This window comes from Ipomoea triloba, chromosome 1, assembly GCF_003576645.1.
Source record: "Ipomoea triloba cultivar NCNSP0323 chromosome 1, ASM357664v1".
Lineage (NCBI taxonomy): Eukaryota > Viridiplantae > Streptophyta > Magnoliopsida > Solanales > Convolvulaceae > Ipomoea > Ipomoea triloba.
The window spans coordinates 3,543,291-3,571,135 of NC_044916.1; the positions used below are offsets into that span (position 1 = coordinate 3,543,291).

General features: G+C 34.2%; 1 protein-coding gene across 1 annotated transcript; it reads left to right on the forward strand.

Annotated features, from left to right (window-relative positions):
• The first annotated feature begins 9,131 nt into the window (after nucleotides 1-9,131).
• On the forward strand, nucleotides 9,132-27,302 carry LOC116020332 (protein MOR1-like). Its single transcript, XM_031260813.1, has 54 exons — nucleotides 9,132-9,528; nucleotides 9,677-9,782; nucleotides 9,868-9,991; nucleotides 10,480-10,559; nucleotides 10,651-10,828; nucleotides 10,921-10,985; nucleotides 11,107-11,189; nucleotides 11,359-11,444; nucleotides 11,614-11,727; nucleotides 12,000-12,119; nucleotides 13,015-13,117; nucleotides 13,678-13,814; nucleotides 14,911-14,976; nucleotides 15,079-15,193; nucleotides 15,284-15,324; nucleotides 15,733-15,804; nucleotides 15,962-16,066; nucleotides 16,173-16,278; nucleotides 16,487-16,599; nucleotides 16,948-17,035; nucleotides 17,148-17,248; nucleotides 17,510-17,617; nucleotides 17,748-17,853; nucleotides 17,931-18,010; nucleotides 18,100-18,249; nucleotides 18,327-18,402; nucleotides 18,496-18,620; nucleotides 18,700-18,810; nucleotides 18,892-19,041; nucleotides 19,139-19,213; nucleotides 19,294-19,375; nucleotides 19,448-19,569; nucleotides 19,647-19,748; nucleotides 19,827-19,901; nucleotides 20,014-20,109; nucleotides 20,187-20,288; nucleotides 20,417-20,518; nucleotides 20,678-20,860; nucleotides 20,940-21,051; nucleotides 21,268-21,344; nucleotides 21,449-21,528; nucleotides 21,725-21,787; nucleotides 21,869-21,995; nucleotides 23,416-23,538; nucleotides 23,628-23,705; nucleotides 23,849-24,007; nucleotides 24,124-24,282; nucleotides 25,184-25,281; nucleotides 25,414-25,570; nucleotides 25,654-25,764; nucleotides 25,906-26,001; nucleotides 26,180-26,251; nucleotides 26,335-26,635; nucleotides 26,732-27,302. Exons 1-54 carry the CDS (start codon nucleotides 9,369-9,371, stop codon nucleotides 27,013-27,015), a joined length of 6,105 nt encoding a protein of 2,034 aa, XP_031116673.1. The 5' UTR covers nucleotides 9,132-9,368; the 3' UTR covers nucleotides 27,016-27,302.
• The last annotated feature ends 543 nt before the right edge of the window (nucleotides 27,303-27,845 follow it).

Genomic DNA, 27,845 nt, shown 5'->3' on the forward strand with positions numbered 1-27,845 from the left:
TTGTATTTTTTTTTTTTTTTTTTTTTTTTTTTTGTATTTTGAATCAGAAATACTTTTTTTAATTTTTATTTTTAATTTTTTAGTTTAATTTATTGTAAAACTTTTAATTGTATTAATTGAAGGTTAATTTGTAATTTAAAATTTTGTATTCACATTCAAATATTAATTTGCTTCGTAAACGATTTCGAATGTGAATTTTAATTTATGAAATTATATTTTATACTTCAAAATTATTTTATTTCGCTATTTAAATTTATTTTTTATTTAAAATTGAAATTATATTTATAAAGTTTAAATTATTAATTATATAAAAATAAATAAAATACGGAGTTATAGATGATGTGTAAGGTTGTAGAATAGTATGATCCACATTTAAAAAAAAAAAAAAAAAAAAAAAAAAAAAAAAAAAANAAAAAAAAAAAAAAAAAAAAAAAAAAAAAAAAAAAAAAGGGAAAAGCAGGGAATGATTGTATGAAAAATATGGGAGGAAATTATAAGATGATGTGAAGGAGTTGGCCCACAAATGAAGAGATAATGGGAGAATGAATGTGAATGCCCTAAGCAAGATGTGATGGAGGCTAATTAAACACATGTTCCCTACATGTATAACATAATTCAAGTGAACATTTGAAAAGCGATGATACTATTCACATCATGTATAAAAAATAAAATTGAAATATAGAAAATTGAAAAGTCATATTCAATCATATTCTCTATTTGAGAAATCATATTCAAGATTTTGCTTTCTAATTAACTTGTAGAATTGAAAAGTAATGACATTGTTACGTTATATTAAAGAATGAAACATTTCAAAAATAGAAATTTGAAAATCAATGACACCAAGGAAAAAATATTTCAAAACATACTAAATTAAAAAGCAATGACATTGTTCACATCATATCAAAGAAAGGAACATTTCGAGACATAGACAATTAAAAATCAATGACATTATTTACATCGAAGAAAGAAATATTTTGAAACATGCAAAAATGAAAAATAATGACATTGTTCACATAGAATAAAGAAACTTGCAAAATTGAAACATAATAACAGTTTTCACATCATATCAAATAATGAAACATTTTGAAACATGTTCTCTCTCTTTGGAGTAAAACCCGCTCATGTGTGAGAATTCACAAATCACATAATATGTCTATATTTACGACAAGAGTTGAAAAGTTTGCAAACAGTATAATGGTTGTTGAGAGGTCTATGATTCTTACGGTGTGCGTTGTGATTTCCATGTTAAATCATTGTATTGTGATTATATATTCATTTGTTCCCTATAAACACTTTATATTATTATTTAATATTATCTATGGAAAAATTATTTTTTCTCCATCAAGTATGAATCGATATTGTATCAAGAATACATTATATCATGCATGCATACTACAAGTTTATAGAAATGTGTCAAAGAAAGATGCGATACGTGACGTTTGGATCACGTAAGAACCAGAAATCACATGACGTAAGTGGGGGTTTGGTCAGTATGATTTTTTTTGAATGATGAGGGAAACTCGTAACCATTATTTGAAAGTGTACACTGGATAGACTAACTCTATTCATATGTAATAGTTTGCAAACCACAAAATAGAGGTAAATCGCATTTGAACGGATTCAACCAATAGAGTCTTAACAATAATCAAATTCGAATTAGTCGGTTTTATATATATTCATTTCAAGGTATGAACTATGAGGAAATACTTTTCTTCTCCCAAAGAGGAAATACTTTTCTAATTTTTTGGATGGATGTGGCAATAATGTTAAGTACATTATATATTTATATTCCTCTTCCCCTCATTCAGACTTGATTGTTTGACGAGGAAGAACAAATTAAATCCCAAGCACGCATTAAACAACGTACCTTCCCATATTTAATTTAGCTTTTCTTAATTAATTTGATTTTCCCTTTTGGGTAATATACGTAAGGAATCAAAGTGTGATTTTCCCTTTTGGGTAATATAGGTAAGGAATCAAAGTGAAAGAACAGTCAATTTTGACCGTTCCGGCCTACCGCCTACTCTTACAACAGTTATTGCATGGACCGTGGTCCACACAGCTGTGTAAATCATTATTGAGATAAAGTATAAATAAGTCATCGTATTATTTGGAAAATAGCAATTAAGTCATCCAATTCAAATAACCTCCAAATAAGTCACCGAACTCGAATAAAAAGAGCAATTAAGCCACTGAAACCGAAAAAAAAAAAACAATTAAGTCCAAATTGACCTATTTAACAGGTTATTTCTTTTAAAAATTGACACGTGTCTTTTTAAATAATTTTTATTTTTTAAAAATTTATTTATAAGAAATTAAGAAACGGGACAAGTGTCAAATCAGTCCCCTAAGTCAACCGGATAGTGCAATTAGCCCCCCTAAGTTAAAAAACTCCGATTAACTCCCCTAAACCGGTAAAAAAACTCAATTAGCTCCTTTTGCTCCCAACCCAGTCGGTTAATGCTGACATGCCGCACACGTGGATTAATTCTTCACATTTTATATTAATATTATATATATTAAATATTTATATATATTGTGAACACTGATTTATTTCCCAACCCCAAACTAAACCACGAGACTCCAGGAAACCCTATCATCCTCATTCACTCTCTTCACGGTCAGATCTCTTCATCAGCTCTCTTCATAGTCGGATCTCTTCATCTCCCAAATAAACGTAAGCTCTCTTCACGTAAATCACTTGGTCGATTTTCCAAATTGTTATTCTGCTCCTTATTTTTTGGATTGTGGAGTCGGTCATTCGCTCAACCAAAAATGTCTTCTTCTTGCCGGAGTGCATCACCATTTTCATCAACTTCTTCAAGGCCAAATCTCCATAATGCATCACCATTTCACATTGGTTCATAATGGAGATTTGGCCTTGAAGAAGTTGATGAAAATGGTGATGCACTCCGGCAAGAAGAAGACATTTTTGGTTGAGCGAATGACCGACTCCACAATCCGAAAAACAAGGAGCAGAATAACAATTTGAAAAATCGACCAAGTGATTTACGTGAAGAGAGCTTACGTTTATTTGGGAGATGAAGAGATCCGACTATGAAGAGAGCTGATGAAGAGATTTGACCGTGAAGAGAGTGAATGAGGATGATAGGGTTTCCTGGAGTCTCGTGGTTTAGTTTGGGGTTGGGAAATAAATCAGTGTTCACAATATATATAAATATTTAATATATATAATATTAATATAAAATGTGAAGAATTAATCCACGTGTGCGGCATGTCAGCATTAACCGGCTGGGTTGGGAGCAAAAGGAGCTAATTGAGTTTTTTTACCGGTTTAGGGGAGTTAATCGGAGCTTTTTTAACTTAGGGGGGCCAATTGCACTATCCGATTGACTTAGGGGACTGATTTGACACTTTTCCCTTAAGAAACTTAAAAAAAATTGCAGCACCGGCTGTCGCCGGACAGCCGGTGCTGTCAAACACGACAGCCATGGCCGTTGGTCGTTCCAGATCTGGACCTCAAGTTTGAGGTCCAGATCTATAAGACGGACGGCCATTGCCGTCTCCGATCGGGAACGGCCATGGTCGTCCGTCATTCCAGACGGCCATGGCCCTCGTTCCTCGCCGGACAGCCGGTGCTGAAATTTTATTTTTAAATTTTTTTTTTTAATTTTCTTAATTTCTTATAAATAAATTTTAAAAAATAAAAATTATTTAAAAAAGACAAGTGTCAAATATTTAAAGAAATAACCTGCTAAATAGGTCAATTTAGACTCTCTTTTTTTTTTTTGAAAACCAAAGGAATAATCATATATTAATCAGAAAGCAAAGCAGAGATACAATCAGGAGGGTTAGACACCCACGAACCAAGGACAGACACAGAATCAGTTGCCCTAACAAGGGTATGAGCCACGTGATTCGCTGACCTTCGGATATGGCGAACAGTCACGTTCCCAATATCCATAGCAATACTACGACATTGCTTAACAATAACACCAACATATGACAAGTCTAACGAGGTAGAATTAAAAACAAGACAAAAATTTAGACAATCTGTTTCAAGAATAACATTATTATGCCCTGAACTCTTGAGCCAAATGAGTGCCTCTTAACCGACATTGCTTCGGCGAGGTAAGGATCATTCCCGCAATTCAGACGACCAGTAGCTGCCGCAATAAAGCGTCCATTATGATCACGGAGCACTGTTCCAAAGCCTGCACCATCCGCAAATATTGCAGTGTCCACATTACATTTGAGAGTATTAGCAGGTGGTGGCATCCAAATGCAGTCAGCATTATTTTCACAAGCCACAAAACTTGGCAGCAAACTTTGTCTCCACGTATCACAATAGATTTCCACTTGTCGACAAAGCCCAGGCAAAGACCACATTCCATTTCTCCATATTTTATCATTCCTTGCATTCCATAGGGACAACATAACCGCCGCCATGTGAACAGCTTTGTCAATTGTCGAAGAAGCCAATATTTTTTCCATGTAGTATGATGACTTATTTGTACTTTATCCTATCATTATTCACAGATAATATCGTTTCACGCAATTTTTGTTTTATGCGGCCCGTTTATTATTGTTTTTATAACTCATAAACAATATTATTATAATTCTTCTTACCCTATAAATTTCATTATTCTTAACATACATAGTACATTATTCTAATACATAAAGAATATTATTTTAACTCATAAAGTACATTATGCTAACTCAAATTTTATTTTTTTTTTGAAAACCTACTAACTCATAATATTGAACGACGCAGTTTTGAATTGTTGTACAAACAAATTTTTTTCAATATTTTGTTGTAAAATATATGTACATAGTCAAACTTCTTGGGGATGCTTTTAACTTTAATAATTAAAAAAAAAAACTAGGAAAAATGAGCTATGTGCTATAGTCAAAGAGAAATAATGAGGGTTAAAGCGACATTTTTGGAATACAATGGAAGTCTAGAAATTCCTCAATGTTCACTATATTTCTTCCCTTTCATTATAGTGGACCTCAAATCCAACATATTACATTCAATTCTTTATACACATACAATATTTGATTTCTTGAGCCTATTAGATTTGTTTGGGCAATCCTCTAAGGTAATTGGAGTATGATGGGCCAAAGTATTAGCCCCAAGAGGTTTGAAACATATCAACGATCCTCTAAGCTAATTGGACTATGATGGGCCAAAGTATTAGCCCCAATAGGTTTGAAACTTATCAACTTTGATTTTAGTTGAAGTTCAATATTACTATATGATATTGGTCTGCGCCAAAGACCTTGGCACCCGATGTCTCAATTTACACTCTCACATAGACGATGGGAGTGAGTTTGAACCTCAGTGGAGTCAACTGTTGACTACGATACTACAAGTCAGTAATACTCCAAAAAAAAATGATATTCGTCTTGTCTGCGGACTCAGGTTCACCTTCGTCTTCATGGCCATGGAGACAAAGAAGTTCTCAAGCAGTTTTTTTTTTTAATTTAAAATTATTTTTAAGTAATCGCTAGGTTAGCATATTTTAAGGTAAATACGTCATTTTGAGTTGAATTGTATTAGTTTGTGGTTGTCCATTGGTTCAATTACATTTTTTTTTAAGTTTGATGACCTAAATGCAGTTTAATGTGCAATTGAGTGACTTATTTGACCCTTTTTTTTTTTAATATCTGAGGAAATGCATGAGCTAATTAATGAGCATTGAATAAACATGAGTCATCTCACAAATGAAAAGTAGGAGGGGAAAAAAACATTTTCCTTAGTTTAAGGAGGCAGAGGCAGTTTGTGTTCGTGAAGCTTTGAGCTGGCTAAAGGGCACAGACATGGGGGAGCTGGATGTTGAAATAGATTCTCAATTAGTTTTTAATGCTTTACGTTCAGACTCTTTTAATTCTGATTTGGTTTTATTATTGCTGATGTTAAAGAAGTAGCATCCACTATTGATGGTGTTGACTTCTACTTTATTAAGCGATCTGCGAATCGTGCTGCCCACTTAGTTGCTCGGGAGGCTGTTTCTTTGTCAGGTTGCGGAGAATGGTTTGATGACCCTCCTCCTTTTCTTGTGGATTATCTTTCTTCTGAGTTAATGAATTAAGTCTTTTATTTCATTAAAAAAAAAAAACATTTTCCTTAGTTTGTACGGAGGAGCAGTTTTTACGTTTTCGAATTGGTTTATTGACTTATTCGAACGCAAAAGGTAGGAATGATTGATTGAACCTAAGACGAAATCTTCAAAACTCCGTTTTCGTTTCATTTTCCGTATTAGTACATAATCCAAATGAATACTGCACCTATTTTTGGTGCACATAAATAAATACAATAAGCCTTTCCCACTACCAACTTGCCGGCAACGCAGGACATATGTTAATAGTGCAATAATTATTTCAATCTCATTCCCATAGCATTCAACAATTGATCACGGAATAAAAACAACTATTTCCATTGATAACCCAAGTTTTATGACTCTGTTGTAGACTTGTAGTATACTTTAGACCTCATAAATTTACTTCCAAGTCCACGGAGAGGTAAACTGAATAATCTTTTCGATACTTAACACTAAATTATATATTTTTGGGCGTAAAATATCTCATCTCAAACCTGTAATGTTCGTCGCAGTTATTGAACTCCCATCTGGAAACAAATATTAAGTGAAACTTATCATTCACTAGTTTATCACCATTCAATTAAAATGTTAGTTGAAAGATCTTGCTTGATGAATTAACTTTGTTGCTTTTCTTTTTATTTTAGTGTATGTACTGTTTGATGTGTGTTATGATCTAATATTGAGTCAATATCACGCAATTGACTTATCGTATCATCATATAAGATTGGTCGAGGTCACTCAACTAAGCAATAATGTAGACGAATCAAACCACACTAAAATAGTGAATACAATTAATTAATTAGCTAGTTTAACCCATGAACTAATAAACTCATATATCCCCTATTATATTTTCAATGTGAGACTTTTAACAAGGTAATAATAAATTCTCATAGATGGTGTGAGTGTTATTCATAATTGATAAATAGATGTACACATATAAGTGTATTTAACATGGTTCTTGCAACACGTGTGGCATATGAAGGTACATTTGTCTTCGTGGGACTCCAGTTGGCTTGGGATCAAGGTTACCGTCATGATTTGGTGGATAAGTGATTATACATTGGTTGTTAAATGACTAAAAGGATGATGAATGATTTATGATTGTGTGGCTAATGTTTTAGAGGAATGTAAGAGCATCCATAATAGTCAAGTTTTTTTTTTTTTTTTTTTTTTTTTTTTTTTTTGTTTTTTTGTGTTTTTTTTTTTAGGAATTTTGTGTGAGTGTGATTATGAAAGAGAATATGAGAGGGAAGATAAAAAAAAAAGAAGAAGATATAAATAAACAAAACTGATTCTTTGTAGTAAATGTCAACAGGACGCGTCAGATTAACCCCAAATGTCAAACAACAACAAATGTGCGCCTGAAAAACAAAAGCAATGGGTCCCACATTCTTAAAAAAACTCCATTCATTGCATATTAACCCCATATTTCTCTCTCTTGCACTATTTCTCCTACATGTCATGAGTTACTGTACAAAAAACTCCAAAAAAGACCACTGATTGTGGTGGGAAATTCATGAAAAGTTTGGTTAGAGCACTGAGCACATGTTTATGAAACAAATCGAGTTTTGTTTTATTATCTCTCTTAATTGTGATTGATGTCTAAAATGGTAGGAGACTCTAATCTACATTTGTCTTTTTGACGTTTTTTTTTTTTTTTTGCTAAATGATAGTTGTTGATTATTACATTTATATATTGACGTAGTAGAATTGTAACTTGAGTGTTTGTCTTAGTGATCACTTGCTCTGAAAAAAGACATATGTGTCGAACTTGGATTGTATGCTTATCATTTTGAATAAAAAAATGTATCTAATATTATTCCATCACTTCTAACCACATCCGTATTCCCATGAATCTCGTTTTTATTTTTCTTAGCAACAAAATTCTCATTCAAGGATCATATTTGAGGATTTTTAGATATGAAAAATGTTGTATGATATTCCTCGATAATAAAGTTTCTAGCTTGCATTGCAATTGTGAATTTTTACATTATATGATCCAAATAATATGTTTATTAACTATATTCTTCATTTTTGTAGATATATATAGAATACTGAAGAAAAAATAAAGGAAAAAATGTGTCAACATTTAAATTTAAAAATAAAAAAAGTGAAGAATTGGATATGACACTATATACAAAATTTAATACACTTTTTAACTATACATATATACCTACTCTTACTAAAATTAAATATAACGTTGTTACCCGTTAGAGTACATTTAAATTTTACCAACGACAAAACAAGGTATTAAACTTGTCTACACTATTAATATTAATGTATAATTATTCAGATGTACGTAGTTTCATTAAGACACATATTGTGATTTATAGTAAATTATACTGATTTGTGACTTTGTGGCCCATTAATCACATTACGGCAAATTATTGTGTGGACCATGGTCCACACAGCTATGTGGACCATAATCAAATGTACATTTTTAATGTACTAAATGTACATTATTTTTGTACTGAATGTACATTATTTTAATACTATAAAAATAATGTACATTCAGTACACAAATAATGTACATCATCTGAATATAATGTACATTATTTTTATATTGAATGTGCATTATTTAATAGAGCTGTGTGGACCATGGTCCACACAATAATGATTATCACATTACAATAGAAATTATGATAAATATTTATTTTTAGATAATATATCTATAAATAAATCTTCAATCTTCAATATGTCTAATATAATAAAAATAAACTTAATCCAGCTTATATTCAAACTTAAATATAACACCGTTATAAGTGCCTTGCCTACTCTCCGCTCTCAGTCCTCCTCACTGGCCCCCACAAAGAGCTCCTTCAAATTACTCCGCTCAACAACAGCAGATCAAATTTAAATCTCCCACGCGCTCCCCTTCCCACGCACGCCCTAATTGGACCAAATACCCGGGACCCATTAGTGACGCCATGCGGCAACGTCTGATTAGCACGTGCATTTCAATCTTGCTTTACGCGAGCCGTCCTTCCGATAATCCAAAACGTAAAACTCAAATTAGCCTACTGGTCGGTCCCTCCCAAAAAAAAAAAAAAAAGAAAAGAAAAACAAATCATCACTTTCTCTCAACCCTCATTGCCAAACTCGCCGGCAATCGGCTAAGATTGAAACCCAGAATCATCAAACTACAAGACGACACCGTTCTCCTCCCTCTCTCTCTCTCTCTGTGTCTCTCACAGAGATCGGTGCACGGATGATTTGTGACGTATATACGTGCATTGGGAGATATCTTTAGGTGTATAATATATACTGTGTGTATATTTAGATACGTGTTGATAGATTTTTGCAATGTCGGAGGACGAGAAGTTGTTGAAGGAGGCTAAGAAGCTTCCATGGGAGGAGCGGTTGACGCACAAGAATTGGAAGGTACGAAATGACGCCAACATCGACCTCGCGGCGGTGTTCGATTCCATCACCGATCCCAAGGACCCGCGCATACGTGAATTTGGTGAGTGTAGGGTTTCGATTGTGTCAGATCTGGTTTCGTGTTTTGCGATCTCGTTGTTGTCGATCTACGGACTGTTGCATGTAATGCGAAGCTGTTTTGATGCCGTCTAGATCTTAATTTTCGAAAATTTGGGTGACTTTTATGATAGGACCGTTTTTTAGGAAGATGGTGGTCGATTCAAATGCGCCGGTTCAAGAGAAGGCACTTGATGCTCTAATTTGTTACTTGAAAGCAGCTGATGCTGATGCGGGAAGGTAATTCATTAAGTAATTTATTATTGGTGCGTGAATAGGCTTAAGTGGCAATGCAAATGATTTTGAAATGCTCTTGGGTGGATAGGTTCGCGAAAGAAGTATGTGATGCAGTAGTAGCTAAATGCTTGACGGGGAGGCCGAAGACAGTTGAGAAGGCTCAAGCAGTATTTTTGCTTTGGGTAGAGTTAGAGGCTGTTGAGGCATTCCTGGTATTTTTCTGCGAAGCTGTGATTTTCCCTTAAGCAATTCTCATTGCATATAAGTTTGTGGACTTGAATAAAACACTTTGAAGGGCTGAATAGAGTTCCTAAACTTCATGTTCTGAATCCAATCCCAGTTAAACTTTTTGTCCTTTCAAGTTTTGGCAAGCATATATTGATTTGGCTGAAGCATTGTTCAGCCCAATAAATGGATTTGCTCAGCTAAAGTGATAATTTGGCCTGTTGCATTGCGCCTGCTGCAACTCTTTGCTGTATTGTATGAGTAACTTGCAGCTGAAAGGATTGTTGGAGAACTTTGAGTTCAAAATGTGTCAAGACAAATTTTGTATTTTTTTTTCTGGAATATTAATTTGTATGAGTAACTTGCAGCTGAAAGGATTGTTGGAGAACTTTGAGTTCAAAATGTGTCAGACAAATTTTGTATTTTTTTTTTCTGGAATATTAATTAGCATCTTTTATGTGTTAATTTGCTACAGGATGCTATGGAGAAAGCCATTAAAAATAAAGTTGCCAAAGCTGTTGTTCCTGCGATTGATGTCATGTTTCAGGCCTTGAGGTCCAGTGAAATCTGTTCTTCTGCAGTTCTGCAGTATACATTGTTACTTGTTTGATGGTTGGAGTATTAACACTTTTCCTGTAATTATCAGTGAATTTGGAGCAAAGGTTGTCCCGCCGAAGAGAATATTGAAGATGCTTCCTGAATTGTTTGATCATCAGGATCAGAACGTTCGAGCCTGCTCTAAGGGTCTAACATTGGAACTCTGTCGCTGGATTGGGAAGGATCCAGTGAAATCAATACTTTTTGAAAAAATGCGTGATACAATGGTATGCTTGATTGCCTAACCCTCTTCAGTTTGTTGCTTCTCATTCATATTTCTTGCTATGGAATCTGATTAATTTTTTTCTTGTGTTATAAGAAAAAAGAATTGGAGGCTGAGCTCATTAATGTCACTGGATCTGCTAAGCCAACTCGCAAAATAAGGTATAATTTCTGGATCTGATAATCTTTTTTTTTTTTTTTTCATCAACACATTTCTTTTCTTCTTCTTCTGTGGAAGGGTGAAGTGTGTGAACCTCTATAAATTTTGGTTAATGTTTGCCAGATCTGAGCAAGACAAGGTGCTTGAAGAGGATGCTGTTCCTGAGACAGCTGGCTCTGGCCCTTCCGAAGAATTAGCTGAAGACAGTATGTAACCTCTTTGCTCAATTATGTTTCTTTGTAAAATTTTGATATTAATAACTCTCTCAGTTTAGGCTGTTAGGTCACAAGTAGAATACTCTTGAAGCTAATACAGGTGGCTTGGTGTAATATTAGTTTTTCTGGACCTGAGCTGCTCCCTTTAATTTTCTGTCAGTTCCACAGGAGATAGATGAGTATGAACTTGTAGATCCTGTTGATATTTTGACTCCCCTTGAGAAGTCTGGGTTTTGGGAAGGAGTGGTAGGTTCTCTGTTGCTATCCATTGTGCTTTTTAGCAACTTTTGAATGTCTATTACTTGACTAACAATTGTTTTTTTGTATTGATACTTTTGTCTTATTTTAGTGTTAGTGAAGCACTGAGGCCCCATATATTTATTTTGCTTCTTTGTCTTTTACTTTTTGTATACAGAAAGCTACAAAGTGGTCTGAACGGAAGGAAGCTGTTGCAGAGTTAACAAAGCTTGCTTCCACAAAGAAAATAGCACCTGGTGATTTTTCAGAAATTTGCAGAACATTGAAGAAGGTCTTTATCCAGTTTGGAATTGAATGAATAATATATATATATATATATATATATATATATTGTATTTAGGGTTGATTGATGGCTTATCTGCCTTCTGTACTCTTTTTTAGACAACATTATTACTTTAATGATGCTAGTTTAAGTAGTATGTTGTGAGTACTTTTGGTGGAGTTCTGTGTTTATTGTATTTGTGTATTTTTCTCTTTTCTCTCTATGCTTGCCATATTGCACTGTGATTTTCAAGTAATAGTTCCATTTTCTTTACATTGCAGCTTATCACTGATGTAAACATTGCTGTAGCTGTTGAAGCCATACAAGCAATTGGAAATCTTGCAAGGGGACTAAGAACCCATTTTTCAGCAAGCTCACGGTTCTTACTGCCTGTTTTACTGGCAAGTTTGTGTATTTTAGACCTTATAATTATTTATCTTGATAAGAATTTTTGGAACTTATATTTTGGTTGCTGCATATGCCATTTTAAGTGGTCATTTTAAAAATGTTTCTTATTGCAGTTTGCTTTGATTACTATTTCTCAGTAATAAGTTAATGAACTTATTCCTATTTGTATAGACTGTAAGCATTAGCCCAAATTTCACATTTTCACAGAGGAAAATAAATAAGATTGATTAGTTAATAACTAAATCTCTTTCAGCCTGTAACCAAATCTAGTGATTGCTAAATTCTCTGCATTTAATTTTGGTGCAGTTTAACTATAACACTAGTTCTGTTACTTAGATGATGTTCCAATGGATGGAAACTTGTGTCTCTGGAAGATATGAAGATCTAACTTTTTGTTGTCCAATACAAGTTTGAGGCATGTTGGTGTACTAAATAAGTACTACGTACAACATAAATGTGTGACTCTAAAGTTGGTATCCATGTATATAGTTTAAATCTACTGTAAATTTGTAATGCACTGGGCCTGCATGGCTGCATGTGTGCCCATTGCATTATTTGGCTCAAGGGCACCTGTACAACTCATTTTTGGCTCTTATTGGAACTCGAGAGGCCAAAAGTTTAACCCTTTATTGCGGCAATCAATGGCCAGCTTATATAGTGTTCATAAATACTCATTTCTTACTGATGTTGGATAATACAATTCTAATCTATTTTATGTAAGAAATGTATGATTAGTTCTTAAAAAACTTTGGTAATAGTTTATTGGAGGCTGTAAAGGACCAGCAGCTGCTTGGTGGTACAGCAGTTACCCTTGAGTCTTTTGTGTTTCTTAGCTTGTTTTCCTGATGCTTTGTTCCTTAACTACTTTTGTTATTTTTTTTTAATCAGGAAAAATTGAAAGAGAAAAAGCCTGCTTTGTCAGAGTCACTTACTCAAACACTGCAGGCAATGCACAAGTCTGGGTGCTTAAATCTCCCAGATATTGTCGAAGGCAGGTTTTTATTCAAAATATGCAATTCTTACAAGTCATGCTTTGGGAAATCACTTAAGAAAAAGTGAAAAAAGTTGTTAGAGAAGAAATTATTTGCATGGTGTTATCTTATGCTGCTAACCCCAATTAGATGGATGTAGCCTACAACTTTTACTTTTACTTTTACTATTCGCATGCTATATATAGATATTTAATAATCTCTTTTTCAGAATAAATATTTTCATTAAAAGCACTAAGAATTTAATAACTGTTGTGAATTACTTATTTGTCCTTTGTCTGGTTTCCCTCGATTAAAACCTGCATATAATTTTAAATGATTTATGTCTTATATTTTTTAAAAAAACTTATAGTTTATATGTTTTAGCATATTTAGGAGAATATTCAAGAAACTTGTGAGTAGATTATGGATTAGTCAGAATCCATACTTGATACTCCCATATATTAGCCATAAAATTTGTGCTATGGGGCCATATAATTAAGTGAATCTTGACTATTCCCTCTTGGATTGACACTTTTTTTGGATTATGTTTTTGCTGAGCTTGAACATTGTTTTTTTGCAGATATTAAAGCAGCCACAAAGAATAAAGTTCCTCTTGTTCGATCTATGACATTGAACTGGGTGACATTTTGTATTGAAACGAGCAACAAAGCTATTATTCTCAAAGTTCACAAGGAGTATGTTCCCATTTGTATGGAGGTAAGTTACAATATTTTTTGATATGTAGCTGATGTTGTTTTCTTGATGATTTTAGTAACTATTTAGCATCCTTTGTGACTTATATAGGTTCAGGTGGTTTTTTTTTATTTTTATAATAGCTTGTCAAGTTTAATTCCTTGTATTTATATTTACTAGTGTCTCCATTAGAGAATGTCTTATCAATGATTATTTTTAAAAGATGCATTCCACCTTTCTTGCAATGTTATGTTTCCCTTCATAATAGTACTATTGCTGTTCTTCTTTTGCTATATATGGAGTAATGGATTATGGGATTATAATATTTCAATTTTCAAAATATTGTTTAGTTTTAATACAGTGACGAATTGCATTTGCAATTAATCGTATTTCATATATTTTCTTGTATTTCATACATACATATAATTTGTATTTTTTTTTTATATATATATAGAGGGTGAGGTTCCTATGAGAACCAGTCTCCCCATGATTCAATGAGAACCAATATCATCCATTAAAAAATAGATCTATGGATGAGATTAATTGCGGGATTAAAAACACGCGTGTGCATATTAGGCATTATGATGTGTGCATATTAAGCATGTGTTGTGTGCAACATAGGGACATGCTTAATATGCGCACATCATAATGCCTAATATGCACACGCATGGTATATATATATATATATATATATATATATATATCTATATCTATATCTATAAGCGTCAGGCGGTTGAGGTGTGCCTAGACAGCCTAGGCGGCTAACTAAAATAAAACTGTGCACGTGTGTGGGTGTATATATGTCATATTATGTGTGTGTGTGTGTGTATGTATATCTTACTTTTCTTATTAATATAATTTATATATATATAATGAAAAAAATTAGCAAGGCTGAGCCGACCGGATTAACACGGTTAATTTGATCGAAATGGACGAGTTAACTCAGCCGAGTTAGGCGCTAGGCAGGTGCCTAGGAGGGAAATAGCCACAGTCAAGGAGCGCCTAGACCGATTTTTGCAACAGTGTATATATGACAATAACGAATTTGTTTGTTTGCTTTTTTTTTTTTTTGTTGTTGTTGTTGCCATTTTTGGTGTTAATGTTGAATTGTGTTTGACAGAGCCTGAATGATGGAACACCAGAGGTTAGGGATGCTGCATTTTCAGCTTTGGCAGCTATTGCTAAGGTATTCTTTCTAAGATAAGTTTCTATCATGTTGTAAATTTGTCGACATATATATTTTTGTAATGTAGTGGCGTTGTTTTTCTCCTCCTAATTCTTGGTGTAGTTGGTTGGCATGAGACCTTTAGAGAAATCAATTGAGAAACTTGATGATGTTAGAAGGAAGAAGCTTTCGGAAATGATTGTTGGGAGTGCTGGTGAATCTGATGGTTCAAATTCAGGTTTGAAATTCCCATTATTATAGTTTCATATGTGATAGTTATGTCTCTGTAATAGTTATGTCTTACATGTCCAATGGCTTGATGTTCCAGTTGCAGTGCCATCTTCAGGAGCAAATGTAACTTCCACTGTGGTAATTATATTTTGTACATAAGTTATTGTTCATTTTCATATGTTTCCTAAGCATTCTATCTATTTAGTAATAGGTGAATGATCATCAGTATGGAATATATTTTAAATGGTGATTTGAGGAATTCTAAACCTGTACTGGGATTTAATCACATGATCAAGTCCTGTAGGAATGTTCCTTTTTTCCCTGGTTGAGAAAGCATGAATAGTTTTCTATCGAAGTATTGAGTGCTGAAATTTGTCAATTTTTTTTATTCTTTTGTTCTTGAACACTATTTGGTGGTTTGGATTCTGGAAAGCTCTTTTACCTCGTGATTGCTTTTGTACAACTTGATTGGACAGATTGGTAGCTTTACAGCTTGGTTATTTCTTAGTCCATTGTCTCTTTTTTTGTTTGCTTTTCATTTGATAGGCAACAGATGGATCTTTTGTTAAGAGGTCTGCTGCTAGTATGCTTAGTGGGAAAAAGCCTGTTCAGGCCGCTGTAAGTTTGCTTTACTTTCTGATAAGTGATAACCAACAAAGTCCTGCTGTTCTTTTTTTATTTTTTTTAATTTTTTTAATTTTTTATTTTTTAAATAGAAGTGAAATATCGCTACAGGACAGCTGAAATATCTTTTAAAAAATTGTCTGTATTTTAGCCCATTAACAAGAAAGCAGTTCCTACAAAATCTGGGACGGCCAAAAAGGGAGATGGGGGTGGCCAGTTAAAAGCTTCGAAGCCTGTGGAAATTGAAGATGTAGAGGTGATTAACTAATGTGTTCTAATAGTTGTCTTCTTGTTTTATTATTTTTATACTTCTTTGATTTTGTGCTCAATGTTGTTGATTCTTAAGATTCTCTTTTGTACAGCCAGCAGAGATGAGTCTCGAAGAGATTGAGAGCAAATTAGGTTCCCTTATACAGCCAGAGACAATTACTATGTTGAAGAGTGCAGTGTGGAAAGAGAGGCTTGAAGGTAGTAATGCTCATCACTTCATCCAATTTCCATTATTTTATATTTGTATTTTGTATTTGTATTATTATACACACACGCGCACACACACACACGCTTACATTTCCTTTCTTTTTTCATCTTATCCTGTGAATTGTTTATGCTTTACAGAACTTAAATGCTGTGTCTCAATTTAATCTTGCAGCACTGCTAATTCCTCTTCTCTTTGCAGCTATTGTGTCGTTTAAAGAACAGGTTGAAGCGCTTCAAGAACTTGATCCATCAGTAGAGATTTTAGTCCGTTTGCTCTCTGCTGTTCCTGGATGGAACGAAAAAAATGTTCAGGTATATTCTTCTCTGGCCTTTATAAGTGTGAAAAGAAAGCTGTGCCTATATTGTGTGGTGGAATGCAAACACATGGAGAAAACGTATTTTGAATCATTCTTCCATGGGAATCATTTTTCCTTCTATGTTGTGTAAGAAGAAATGCTGTGCAATGGAGTTGGGATTTCCAAGTAATCATTATTCATATTGAGAGGAATTGCAAATGCAAAATTAGATATATAAGTTGGAATTGTGGTTCCATTCTGTCTGAACTCCTGTGTACAACTTCCTGCATACCAAACAATTTTGCTGCTCTAAAGATGCTCTAATATCCATGTTTTCACCCCTCCCCTCTGAATAAAAGTGCAGGTCCAGCAGCAGGTCATTGATGTTATTTCTCACATTGCTTCAACAGCATCAAAGTTCCCAAAGAAATGTGTTGTACTTTGCATTCAAGGTCAATTTCAAAAAAAAATTTCTACCAAGTCCCCTTTCTTTTATAGAACAACTGCTCTACTTTTCGTATGGTTTTGTTTCTCATCTTTGGTTTATGCATGTGTTGCTCACAGGTATCAGTGAAAGAGTTGCTGACATCAAGACACGTGCTCAATCCATGAAATGCCTCACTACTTTTTGTGAAGCTGTGGGTCCGGGATTTGTTTTTGAGAGAGTAAGTGTGGTTTGTACTTTTGTACATTGGATGATAGTATTTCATGGTTCAGAACAACTATTGTTTAGTTGTCGCAGATAATGTTTTGTTTGTATTCCTATTTCCTAGAATATTATCATTTGTTTGTTTGTTTGTTTTTAGTAAATTAAATAAATATTTTAATATTTATTTATGTATTTACTTTTATAAAATCTTTTTTGAACTATATATGACTGTATGGGTGTATTTTGGATATAATTTTTGGAATCTGTATTTGTATAGCTTTTCAAGATCATGAAAGAGCACAAGAATCCTAAAGTTTTGAGTGAGGGTTTGCTGTGGATGGTTACAGCAATTGATGATTTTGGTGTTTCACATCTGAAACTCAAGGTGATATTAGCCCTTATTTATTTAAATATGTAGGTCAGTAGGTTTGTGTGTGTAACATATATAAAATTGTGTCCAGTTTTGATTTTAAAGAGAAATTGATGTTATATTTTAAATGTTTTTCTTCCAACAGGATTTAATTGATTTTTGTAAGGACATTGGTTTACAATCCAGTGCTGCTGCCACACGAAATTCCACCATTAAACTTATTGGAGTATTACACAAGTTTGTTGGCCCAGGTGACTTTTCTGTTTTTGAAAGTTCTTTATGGGTTTGTGTTCTTGCGATGTCTAAAATGCAGCTTACCTCTTTTCAGATATCAAGGGATTCCTAACAGATGTAAAACCTGCTATTCTAAGTGCTCTTGATGCAGAATATGAAAAAAATCCGTTTGAGGTTTGATTTTAGTAGTTGCTTGTTAAGCTTTCTACTCCTTGTTTGCATTTACTTCTGGTAGGTAACTATAACTTGCTCCTTTTTGGCAGGGAACATCCTCTGCTCCAAAGAGGACAGTGAAGGCATCAGATTCCGTAACTGTGTCTAGTGGTGGTGGGCTAGATGGTCTACCACGTGAAGACATTAGTGGAAAGATTACACCTGCTTTGCTTAAGAGTTTAGAAAGTTCAGATTGGAAGGTAGTGTATATGATAGATTTTGCGGAAATTGATCATAGGCATTTTAGCTTACATTGTACTCTGTTTTTTCTTATTAGATTCGATTGGAATCTATTGAAAGTGTTAATAAAATTTTGGAAGAGGCCAACAAGCGCATTCAACCTACTGGAACTGGTATGATAATCTTGTTGTACAGTGTGTTTTTAATGACTAAAACTGCATCTTTAATTCTGTTTTTCTGTGGCTTGCTTTTTAATTTTTCTTCAGGAGAGCTGTTTGGTGCCCTCAGAGGTCGGCTCTACGACAGCAACAAGAATTTAATCATGGCAACTTTATCAACAATTGGTGCTGTTGCGTCTGCTATGGGACCAGCAGTTGAGAAATCGAGCAAGGTATGCTTTCTGGTAACTTTGTTTTGTGTTGTGTGCATATCTTTGTATTTAACAAACTTGGCTCTTCTTCTTTTTGCAGGGCATTCTCTCAGACATATTAAAATGTCTTGGTGACAATAAAAAGCACATGAGAGAGTGTGCTTTGAGCACACTAGATTCTTGGCTTGCTGCTGTTCATCTTGATAAGATGGTTACTGCAATGTTCCCATACATCTTGTACTTTTGCTGTGCCATTGATCTTTGACCACCATGACAATTCTGCTCTTTCTAGGTACCTTATATCACTACCTCTTTAACGGATGCTAAAATTGGCGCGGAGGGGCGTAAGGATATTTTTGACTGGTTATCCAAACAACTTGCTGGAATGAAAGAATTTCCTGATGCCATTCTTCTTTTAAAACCTGCTGCCTCTGCTATGACGGTATCCTTTTACAACTTACCTGACTACCTACTTTAATTTAATTTTATTCAATTAGGTGTTAATGTTCAAAAAATGTTATGATATTTCTATGTAATAGGATAAATCAGCTGATGTACGGAAAGCGGCTGAAGTTTTCTTTGGTGAAATACTGAGAGTTTGTGGACAAGAGATGGTATATGAGTCGCAAATGTTCTCTGGCTCCTCCTGGATCTGTCTCCTTGCTTAGTATTTAATTTGTTTCTACCTGCACAGGTGACCAAGAATCTGAGAGATATTCAGGGACCTGCTTTAGCAATTGTAATTGAACGGCTAAAACCCTATGGGGCTCTACAAGGTGCCTATCTAAATCTCTCTGTATTTTATCTAAATTCTTGGCTTGATATCTAACTTGATTGTCTGTGTTCAGAATCATTTGAATCAGGAAAATCAGTCTCAACAGTGACATCAGCTAAAAACAGTTCAAAGATGGGAAAATCTAGTGCTCCTATTGATCGTGCTTCCCGCCATGGAAACAGAGTGGGCTCTTCGGTACGTTTGTGATGCTTGGGTTTTTCTCTGTGTTTGCTAAATTAGGGACATGTGCTGAATATTTCATTGTTATTCAGAGAGCTCTTCCTGTGAAGAGCTCAAGGCAGGAGTCCCTTATGTCTGTTCAGGACATCAGTATACAGTCACAAGCTTTGATAAGTGTCAAGGACTCAAACAAGGTAAGTTTGCAGTCATAAAATCATTCAGAACTATACTTTATGAGTAGCTCAGCTTTGATTGTGTGGATATGATTACAGGAAGACAGGGAGAGAATTGTTATTCGTAGATTTAAGTTTGAGGAGCCACGTCTTGAACAGATTCAAGATCTTGAGGTCTGTAGGCTGTTGCACTTCATATTTTTCTGAATTACTACTGAAGGTTCTTTTCCTTAAGATCTTCAATTATTTCAATGAATTTAATATTTTAATGTGTCTATGTTAACAGACTGATTTGATGAAATACTTTAGAGAAGATTTGCATAGGAGGCTTTTAAGTACAGACTTCAAGAAGCAAGTTGATGGGATTGAAATGTTACAGAAGGTGCTTAGGTTTGCAATTATTTATTTATTATGGTATATCGGATGTTGTCTTTAGTTGCTTTTTCTTAATACTTTCAGGCACTTCCATCTATTGGAAAGGAAATAATTGAAGTTCTTGACATACTCTTGAGGTGGTTTGTCTTGAGATTCTGTGAATCCAACACTTCATGCCTACTGAAGGTTCTTTTCCTAAATTGATAATTTCCTGACATTGTCAATTGCTTGACTTTTTATTTCCTTTATTTTATTTTATTTTTTGCACTCCTTTCAATTCCCCAATTCAATTACTTTCTTGCTAATTTTAATAGGTGCTGGAATGCCTTCCTGAGCTTTTTGATATGTTAAAGAATGAAGGTTACTCCATGACAGAAGCCGAAGCAGCCATTTTCCTTCCCTGCTTGGTTGAAAAGGTTCTAGTTTTTACCTCTTTGCTTGTGGTATCTATTCATTTAACTACATTTGGAGATTGATGAAATACATGCCAGCTACTTATTTTGTGCAGTTATGTTTACTTGAGAACCTGAATAATGTTTTAATTTTTTTTTTTTTTTTTTTTTTTGATCCTACAGTCTGGTCACAATATTGAGAAAGTACGAGAAAAAATGCGGGAGCTGATGAAAAAAATAATTTACACGTATTCTGCATCAAAGACTTTTCCTTATATTTTGGAGGGTTTGCGCTCTAGGAACAATAGAACACGGATAGAATGTGTTGACCTTGTTGGCTTCTTACTGGATAACCATGCAGCAGAGGCACAGTTCGAAACTAAATTTCAAAATTTCAGACTGAAAGGATTCTCTTCTTTTTATAACATCCCCTTTTCACTGACAGATTGGTGGACAGTTAAAATCCTTGCAAATTGTTTCTAGCTTAACTGCAGAGCGGGATGGTGAAATTCGGAAGGCTGCTTTGAATACTCTAGCTACTGGTTATAAAATATTAGGTGTGCACTATTTTCATTTTCTATGTGACTTTATTAATGTGATTAAATCTCAAAGAAGTTTCTGTTTTTGGCCTCCAGGCTTGAGTTTATTTTCTTATACTCTTTTGGAGTAGAAGGAATTCACGTGTTGCTCCATGGCTAATTTGAAAATCTTCTAAACCCTCTATGTTGTTTACCTTTTGTGTAATTCTAATTTTTGTTGTAAATATGTATTAGGTGATGACATTTGGAGATATGTTGGAAAGCTCACTGAGGCTCAGAGAAGCATGTTAGATGATAGATTTAAGTGGAAGGTTGACAGCTGTTCTTCTGCCTTTCATTGCCTGGGCCTACTACCTTTGTGTGGTCCATTTCTCCTGTTTGTTTCTAAAGTATTTATATGTAAATATGCTTTCAGGCTCGGGAGATGGATAAAAGAAGGGAGGGGAAACCAGGGGAATCTAGGGTTGCTTTGAGGCGTTCAGTGAGGGATACAGGGTATGTATTTGTTATCAATAATTATGCCTTTTAAGCTTATAGCGAATTGATTAACTCACAATTTGATATCTATAAGACGCATTATTTTTCCTTTTCAACGTTTTCTCTACAATGCTTTTGTTTTGCATTGGAAAGTAAAATTCTAGTTTATTGTGTTTGAGAACTGACCCTTAACATGTTTATTTCGGATATTTAGGTCTGATATGGCAGAGCAAAGTGGTGAAGTTTCGAGGTCTATATCTGGCCCAATTGTAAATAGGTAGGAAAGAGAACCTTTCCTCCAGCCATATTGATAATTTGGCCTTGATCTTAATTTATTTATTGTCTTTCTTTACATCAGGGAGAACTATAACCAATCTGAGCTTCCCATGGAGAGGCATCCAATGCCTTTGCCAGTTTCTGGCACAAATGGTCCCACTAACTGGAATGAAGCCCTGGATATAATAGCATATGGTTCTCCAGAGCAGGTATGCCTTGATGATGTTCTGTTTATTTTCCTTTAACCTGAGGTGCTATTCTATTCTGATGTTGAGTTTAGCATCAATCCTTAAACACTATTGCTTTTTTTGGTTTGTGTGGGGGCTTGGGGGCAGGATGTGGTATTTATTGTTTCTGTCTTCATCAGAATACACCTGTCCATAATTTGGTAGAGCTTTGATACATTTTATGCATTTTTACTATGTTTAAAGTTGTATTTCTGTGAAACTGCTTTTCACACCATTAATGGGATTTATTCTATTTTTTGTTCTAAAACCTTTTATTAGTGAATATCATATATTTGATTTTGGTATAATATGCATGATAATATGTAATCCACTGGATGGTGTTTCGTGTATGTTAAAATTTTATTTACATCTCACATTTTTCCACCCTTGTTTACTTTTTTCCCTTTATGACGCTTTTTGTCCTTAATCAATAAAAAAAAGTGTGGAGTAATTGAGTTTCTTTTACATATATAGTGATTTTTTAGAAATATAAAATTAGCTGGTTAGATGAGTTCAATCCAAATTGCTTCACTGTAAAGATTCCTTAATTTTCCTTTAGAAATTTCTTGTAATTTTAGAGTAATGTTATAATTATTCTAGTAATAATTGTAAGAAATGATCACCTATTGATTGAAAGATTACTAGAAAGCATTGAGATTAGTAGTTCAGAGTGGAAATTCATAGTGTATAATCTGTTTCTTCAATATTTATGTATATTTGAACAGGTGTTTGATTTATATGTAAAATAAATGTTCCTCTTTGCTGTTATACTGTATTGCATTTGTAATAACCTGAATAAATTCAAATACTTACATTATTACACAGTTTGAAATGAAATCAATTCATTTCCTAAATTTTCTTATAGTATATTTATTTATTTATTTATATTTTAAATTTTTATGTACTGACTTTTTAAAAATCTTAACTTCTAACTTTTATTAGGAGTTCCCTGCATAGGGATAACAATGTTTAAGACCAGAAGCAAAGGTTGCTATATTGTATGTGTGATTTGACCCCCATTTATTTGGATATAAAATGTACTCCATAATTGTTTAATTGTTTTAAAATGTGGTATCTACCGTTTTAAAGAAGATAATTTACTGCTTGGTATATTTTTTAAGTAGCTGGTCAGGACCAATATTTACTAGTATATATAGATGGTAAGGACCATACATGTTATGCTTCGAGTTCTATGATTTTCTTATATGTACCAATATTATTCTGCATATCCAAGATCCTCTTTTGTACAAGTAAATGAATTGATTATCAAACATATGATATTGACAAGCACTTTTTCCCTCAAAGCATGGTTGAAACTAGTGACTTTGGTGGTTTATTAATAATTGGTTGGCAAAGAACAATGAATGGTTTTTTAAATGGGAAATTTCATGTTGTTTTGTAGTCCATAGAGGGAATGAAAGTTGTATGCCATGAATTGGGACTAGCAATGGAAGACCCCGAAGGCACTGGAATGGATGAAATTGTAAAAGATGCTGATAAGCTTGTTTCATGCTTAGCAAATAAGGCAAGAAATTCTTTAATGCGGCTTTACCTCACTACTTTTCCTATTCTGTCATTGGTTTCATGTTGCTTCTGGTTTGATATCTGCTGCAGGTAGCCAAGACTTTTGAGTTTAGTTTGATGGGTGCCTCATCAAGATCTTGCAAATATGTTCTCAATACACTTATGCAGGCAATTTCCTTTTACCATACACTAGCCTTCTCTTGACTTTATGGAAATATTTTAGGTTCAGAAGGCACGAACTGGGTGGGACTCATTTTTGTTTTGGAATAATCTGTGTATCTAAACCGTTTTCCTTTGATATCTTCATGCAGACTTTTCAAAATAAAAATCTTGCTCATGCTGCCAAGGAGAGCACTGTTACTATACTTATTACTGAGCTTTTGCTCTGGCTTCTAGATGAAAGGGTTCCACGAATGGATGATGGTAGTCAGCTTCTGAAAGCCTTGAATGTTCTGATGCTTAAGATTTTGGTGAGTCTGCTTTTGGAAATGTAGTGATTTTATTCTTGTGTCTTAACTATAATTGGTTGGTCATATTTTGCATGTTCTATTTGCTTTGCTTATTATACTAATGCTATCTGATCTAGGATAATGCTGATCGAACAACATCATTCGTTGTGCTCATTAATCTTTTACGGCCTTTGGACCCATCAAGGTGGCCATCTCCAACAGCAAATGAGTCCCTAGCTGTTAGAAATCAAAAGTTCTCTGATTTGGTTGTGAAATGTCTTATCAAACTTACCAAGGTGATCCTCTTGTAATTGTTTAAAGCATTACATTCATTTAATAGTGCATTTATTATATGCATATACATGTATATTTGCGCATATATGTTAGTGTCATTTTTTTGGTACTATTCTTAATAGGTAATTTGTGTAGCTCTGTTTCAAGTGAACTGTCTGTAGAGTTTTAGTAAGGATTAAAAGCTCTAATGGGTAGTTATTATTTTTTATGACTATCTGTTAATTAGTACGGAGTATATTTATAAACCTCTTTTGTGGGAAATCTCCAATTTGCTTCATTATAATATTTAGCAAGCAAAGAAACTAATTTTACTTTTTTTTTTTCCCCCTTAAAATTTTCACAAGTTTTGCCTCAGATGGGAATTGCTTTGATCTTGTCATTGTATGACGTTGATCAATTTTTCTTGTATTTAGTTTAAGGTTCATCATCTATGTTACTTAATGAACTGACTTGTAGTATTGTTAGGATTAGTATGAGAAACTTTCTTGGTAGTTGTGTTTGATTCCCAATGGTAAGAACCACCTTGGATTGCCGGAACATCTCTCTTTAGTTTCCTCAAGTGAGACTGGACAATCGAGGAGTATTGCCTACCAAGTGTAAGGTGGCAATCTTCAGGTGATTCTTTCCCTTGGGAAGGTATTAACCGTAAAAGTATTAGGAATAGTAATAGAGCTCTACTACATGGACTCACAAATCTTACTCTCTAAATTTCTCCACGATGTGGCGGACACTGATAAGCTACTTTTTTCATGTGGGTTCCAATGCAAGTGTCTACATCAAGATTTTGTGTGTGGTGTAAAAGTTGGGAGTAGAAAATGGGAGTACACATAGTATTTTTCGTAGTAATATACAATTTATGTATTAGAGATTTACAATTCTCTGAATCATTTTCATATGTTATAGGTTCTCCAAAGCACCATTTATGAGGTTGACCTTGACCGCATTCTTCAAAGCATTCACATATACCTACAAGAACTTGGTATGGAAGAAATCAGGAAGAGGTATGTACAAACTTAGTAAATAGATTGCATGATTATTCTTGTTTGTCTGAAATTTTGGTAATCTTGCTGAATGCATGGTCTCCTTCATTAATTAAATATTTTCTTTGGTGTTTGGTTTGATGGATTACTCAGAGCTGGAGCTGATGACAAACCATTGCGAATGGTAAAAACAGTTCTACACGAACTTGTTAAGCTTCGTGGTACTGCCATAAAGGGTCACCTTTCCATGGTTCCAATTGATATGCAACCACCACCTATTATTCTTGCATACATTGATCTTAACCTTCAGGTAGTGTGCTTACCACATATTTTAGCTCTTAATTTTGTAAACATCTGCTATAGAATATTTCTCATAGTGTTTAATTTTGACAGACATTGGCAGCTGCGAGAATGTTAACCCCTTCTGTACCTGGCCAAACGCATTGGGGTGATTCCACTGCCAACAATCCAGCACCTACAACACATTCTGATGCACAATTGAAGGTGTGTTTGTTTGTTTATTTTTTCAAATAATTTTCTGGCTGCAAAGTTTTTTCCGTAGTTGTTTCAGTTTGACTTGATCTTTACATGCAATGTCCACCTTGCGGAACAAACGCAATTATATTTTTTTTGCTCTCCTTGCAGCAAGAATTGGCTGCAATATTCAAGAAGATCGGTGACAAGCAAACGTGTAAGATTGGTCTCTCTGAGTTATATCGAATCACACAATTATATCCCAAGGTAATATGCTGGTTGATCATACAAAGTCTTTTAATTTAAAAAAAAAATGGTCTTGTTTCCTCGTAGAGGTCTTCTAGTATGTATATATAGGGCTGTGTATTCTCTCTACTTAATTATTCAGAAACATTCTCTTCACTTTTGTACAGTCTATTAATGACAGCTTTATGATGCTTTCCAGGTTGACATATTTGCTCAGCTGCAGAATGCAAGTGAAGCATTTCGGACTTATATTAGAGATGGTTTGGCCCAGGTGGGCAGTGTTTCTTATTACAACACTAGCTTATACATTCAAGATAATTCAGTATGACAAAATTGTTGTTATGCATATTTCAGATGGAGAAGAATGCAGCTGCTGGAAGGACTCCATCTAGTGTTCCTATGCCAACACCTCCACCATCTGCATTAGACCTATCTTCCCCCAAATTCGGCCCTCTATCCCCCGTAAATACAAACCCATCTAATGATACAAAGTCCGTGAACTCTAAAGTAGAGCCCACACACTTCAGTCTGCCACCATCATATGCCGAGGACGAAAGGTCTAGTAATACAGTCCTTTCAAGGGGTTCAGTGATGGATCAATCAGAATTGCGGCAGCAGCTAGGAGAACAAAGAATTGAAAGATTGCCATCAGGAGGTAATACTTGCACTGCCACCTTTTCTCTGTATAGCTTTTGCTATCCTTTAACGGAAAAGGAAAGATAATGAGCTATGGCCAATGTGGCAAATGCAGTTACTGGCGGAACTTTGGAAGCTATCAGGGAAAGGATGAAAAGCATCCAATTAGCAGCATCTACGGGCATTCCAGATCCTGGAAACAGGCCAGTGATGTCCACGAACGGGGGCATCAACCATGGAATCTCAATCCCAAGCCAACATTCTTCTGCAACTGAACACATTGTGAGTGAGAATCCTCCTCCCCCACAGAGCGGAATTCTTCCAATGGACGAAAAGGCACTCTCAGGGCTTCAGGCACGCATGGAAAGGCTTAAAAGTGGGTCTCTTGAACCACTTTAGAGAAGAAGGTCCAAGTATAGCAATCTTTAAATCCCGGTTTTATCAGTTTGTACATCATTCAGATCCCTTCGACATGTCCGGATAGAAGGTGGAAGTTTGTGATGTATTGATTTCACTACGGAGTAGGGTAGTTCTTAATGTTTAGTAGGATTAATTGTATATTGTAGGGTTTCATCTGATTTTTCATTGGTTCCTAACATTCAAATCTTTTTTAATTAAACCTCTCCAAAATGGTCACTATGAATCTTGATATCCAGTTTTGCAATGAATTCAAAATTTACTACTAAGATGCTTGTGTATTAATTCGACTCCATTGATGGCACTCTTCTGTCTTATTATTATGATGGTTTTAGTGAGATTGAAATTTACATATTTTATATATCTATATTGAAATGTTATGTTTTTTTTTTTAAAGCAAAAACTGATGTGTATTAACCATTAATGCTGAATACAAGTAGAGTAAGTAAAAAATTAAGGCAAAAATTTGTGTGAGATCGTCTCACCATGAGACGGGTCTGGTCGGGCCGGGTCAATATGCAAATGTAACACTTGTACAAATGTCATACTTATATGTTCAAATGTAATACTAATCAGGAATAAAATTTTTGTTACTTATAAAGGTAAATGTAATACTTTTATGGGAAAATATAATACTTTTACATTTCGATTTAAAAGTATTACATTTTTCCACAAAAGTATTATATTTGCCCTTATAAGTGAGGGGCACTTGTCAACATTACTTATTATGAAAAATGTATTACTTTTTCTCTAATAGGTAACAAAAATTGTATTCTTGATTAGTGTTATATTTGAGCATATAAGTATGACAT

What these genes read in the sequence shown, in the direction of transcription:
- LOC116020332 (XM_031260813.1), top strand. Translation starts at nt 9,369, where the DNA reads ATGTCGGAGGACGAGAAGTTGTTGAAGGAGGCTAAGAAGCTTCCATGG. An exon ending in CGGGATTTGTTTTTGAGAGA is followed by an intron (nt 17,249 to 17,509) that starts GTAAGTGTGGTT and finishes GTATTTGTATAG; the next exon opens with CTTTTCAAGATCATGAAAGA. An exon ending in TTTCACATCTGAAACTCAAG is followed by an intron (nt 17,618 to 17,747) that starts GTGATATTAGCC and finishes TTCTTCCAACAG; the next exon opens with GATTTAATTGATTTTTGTAA.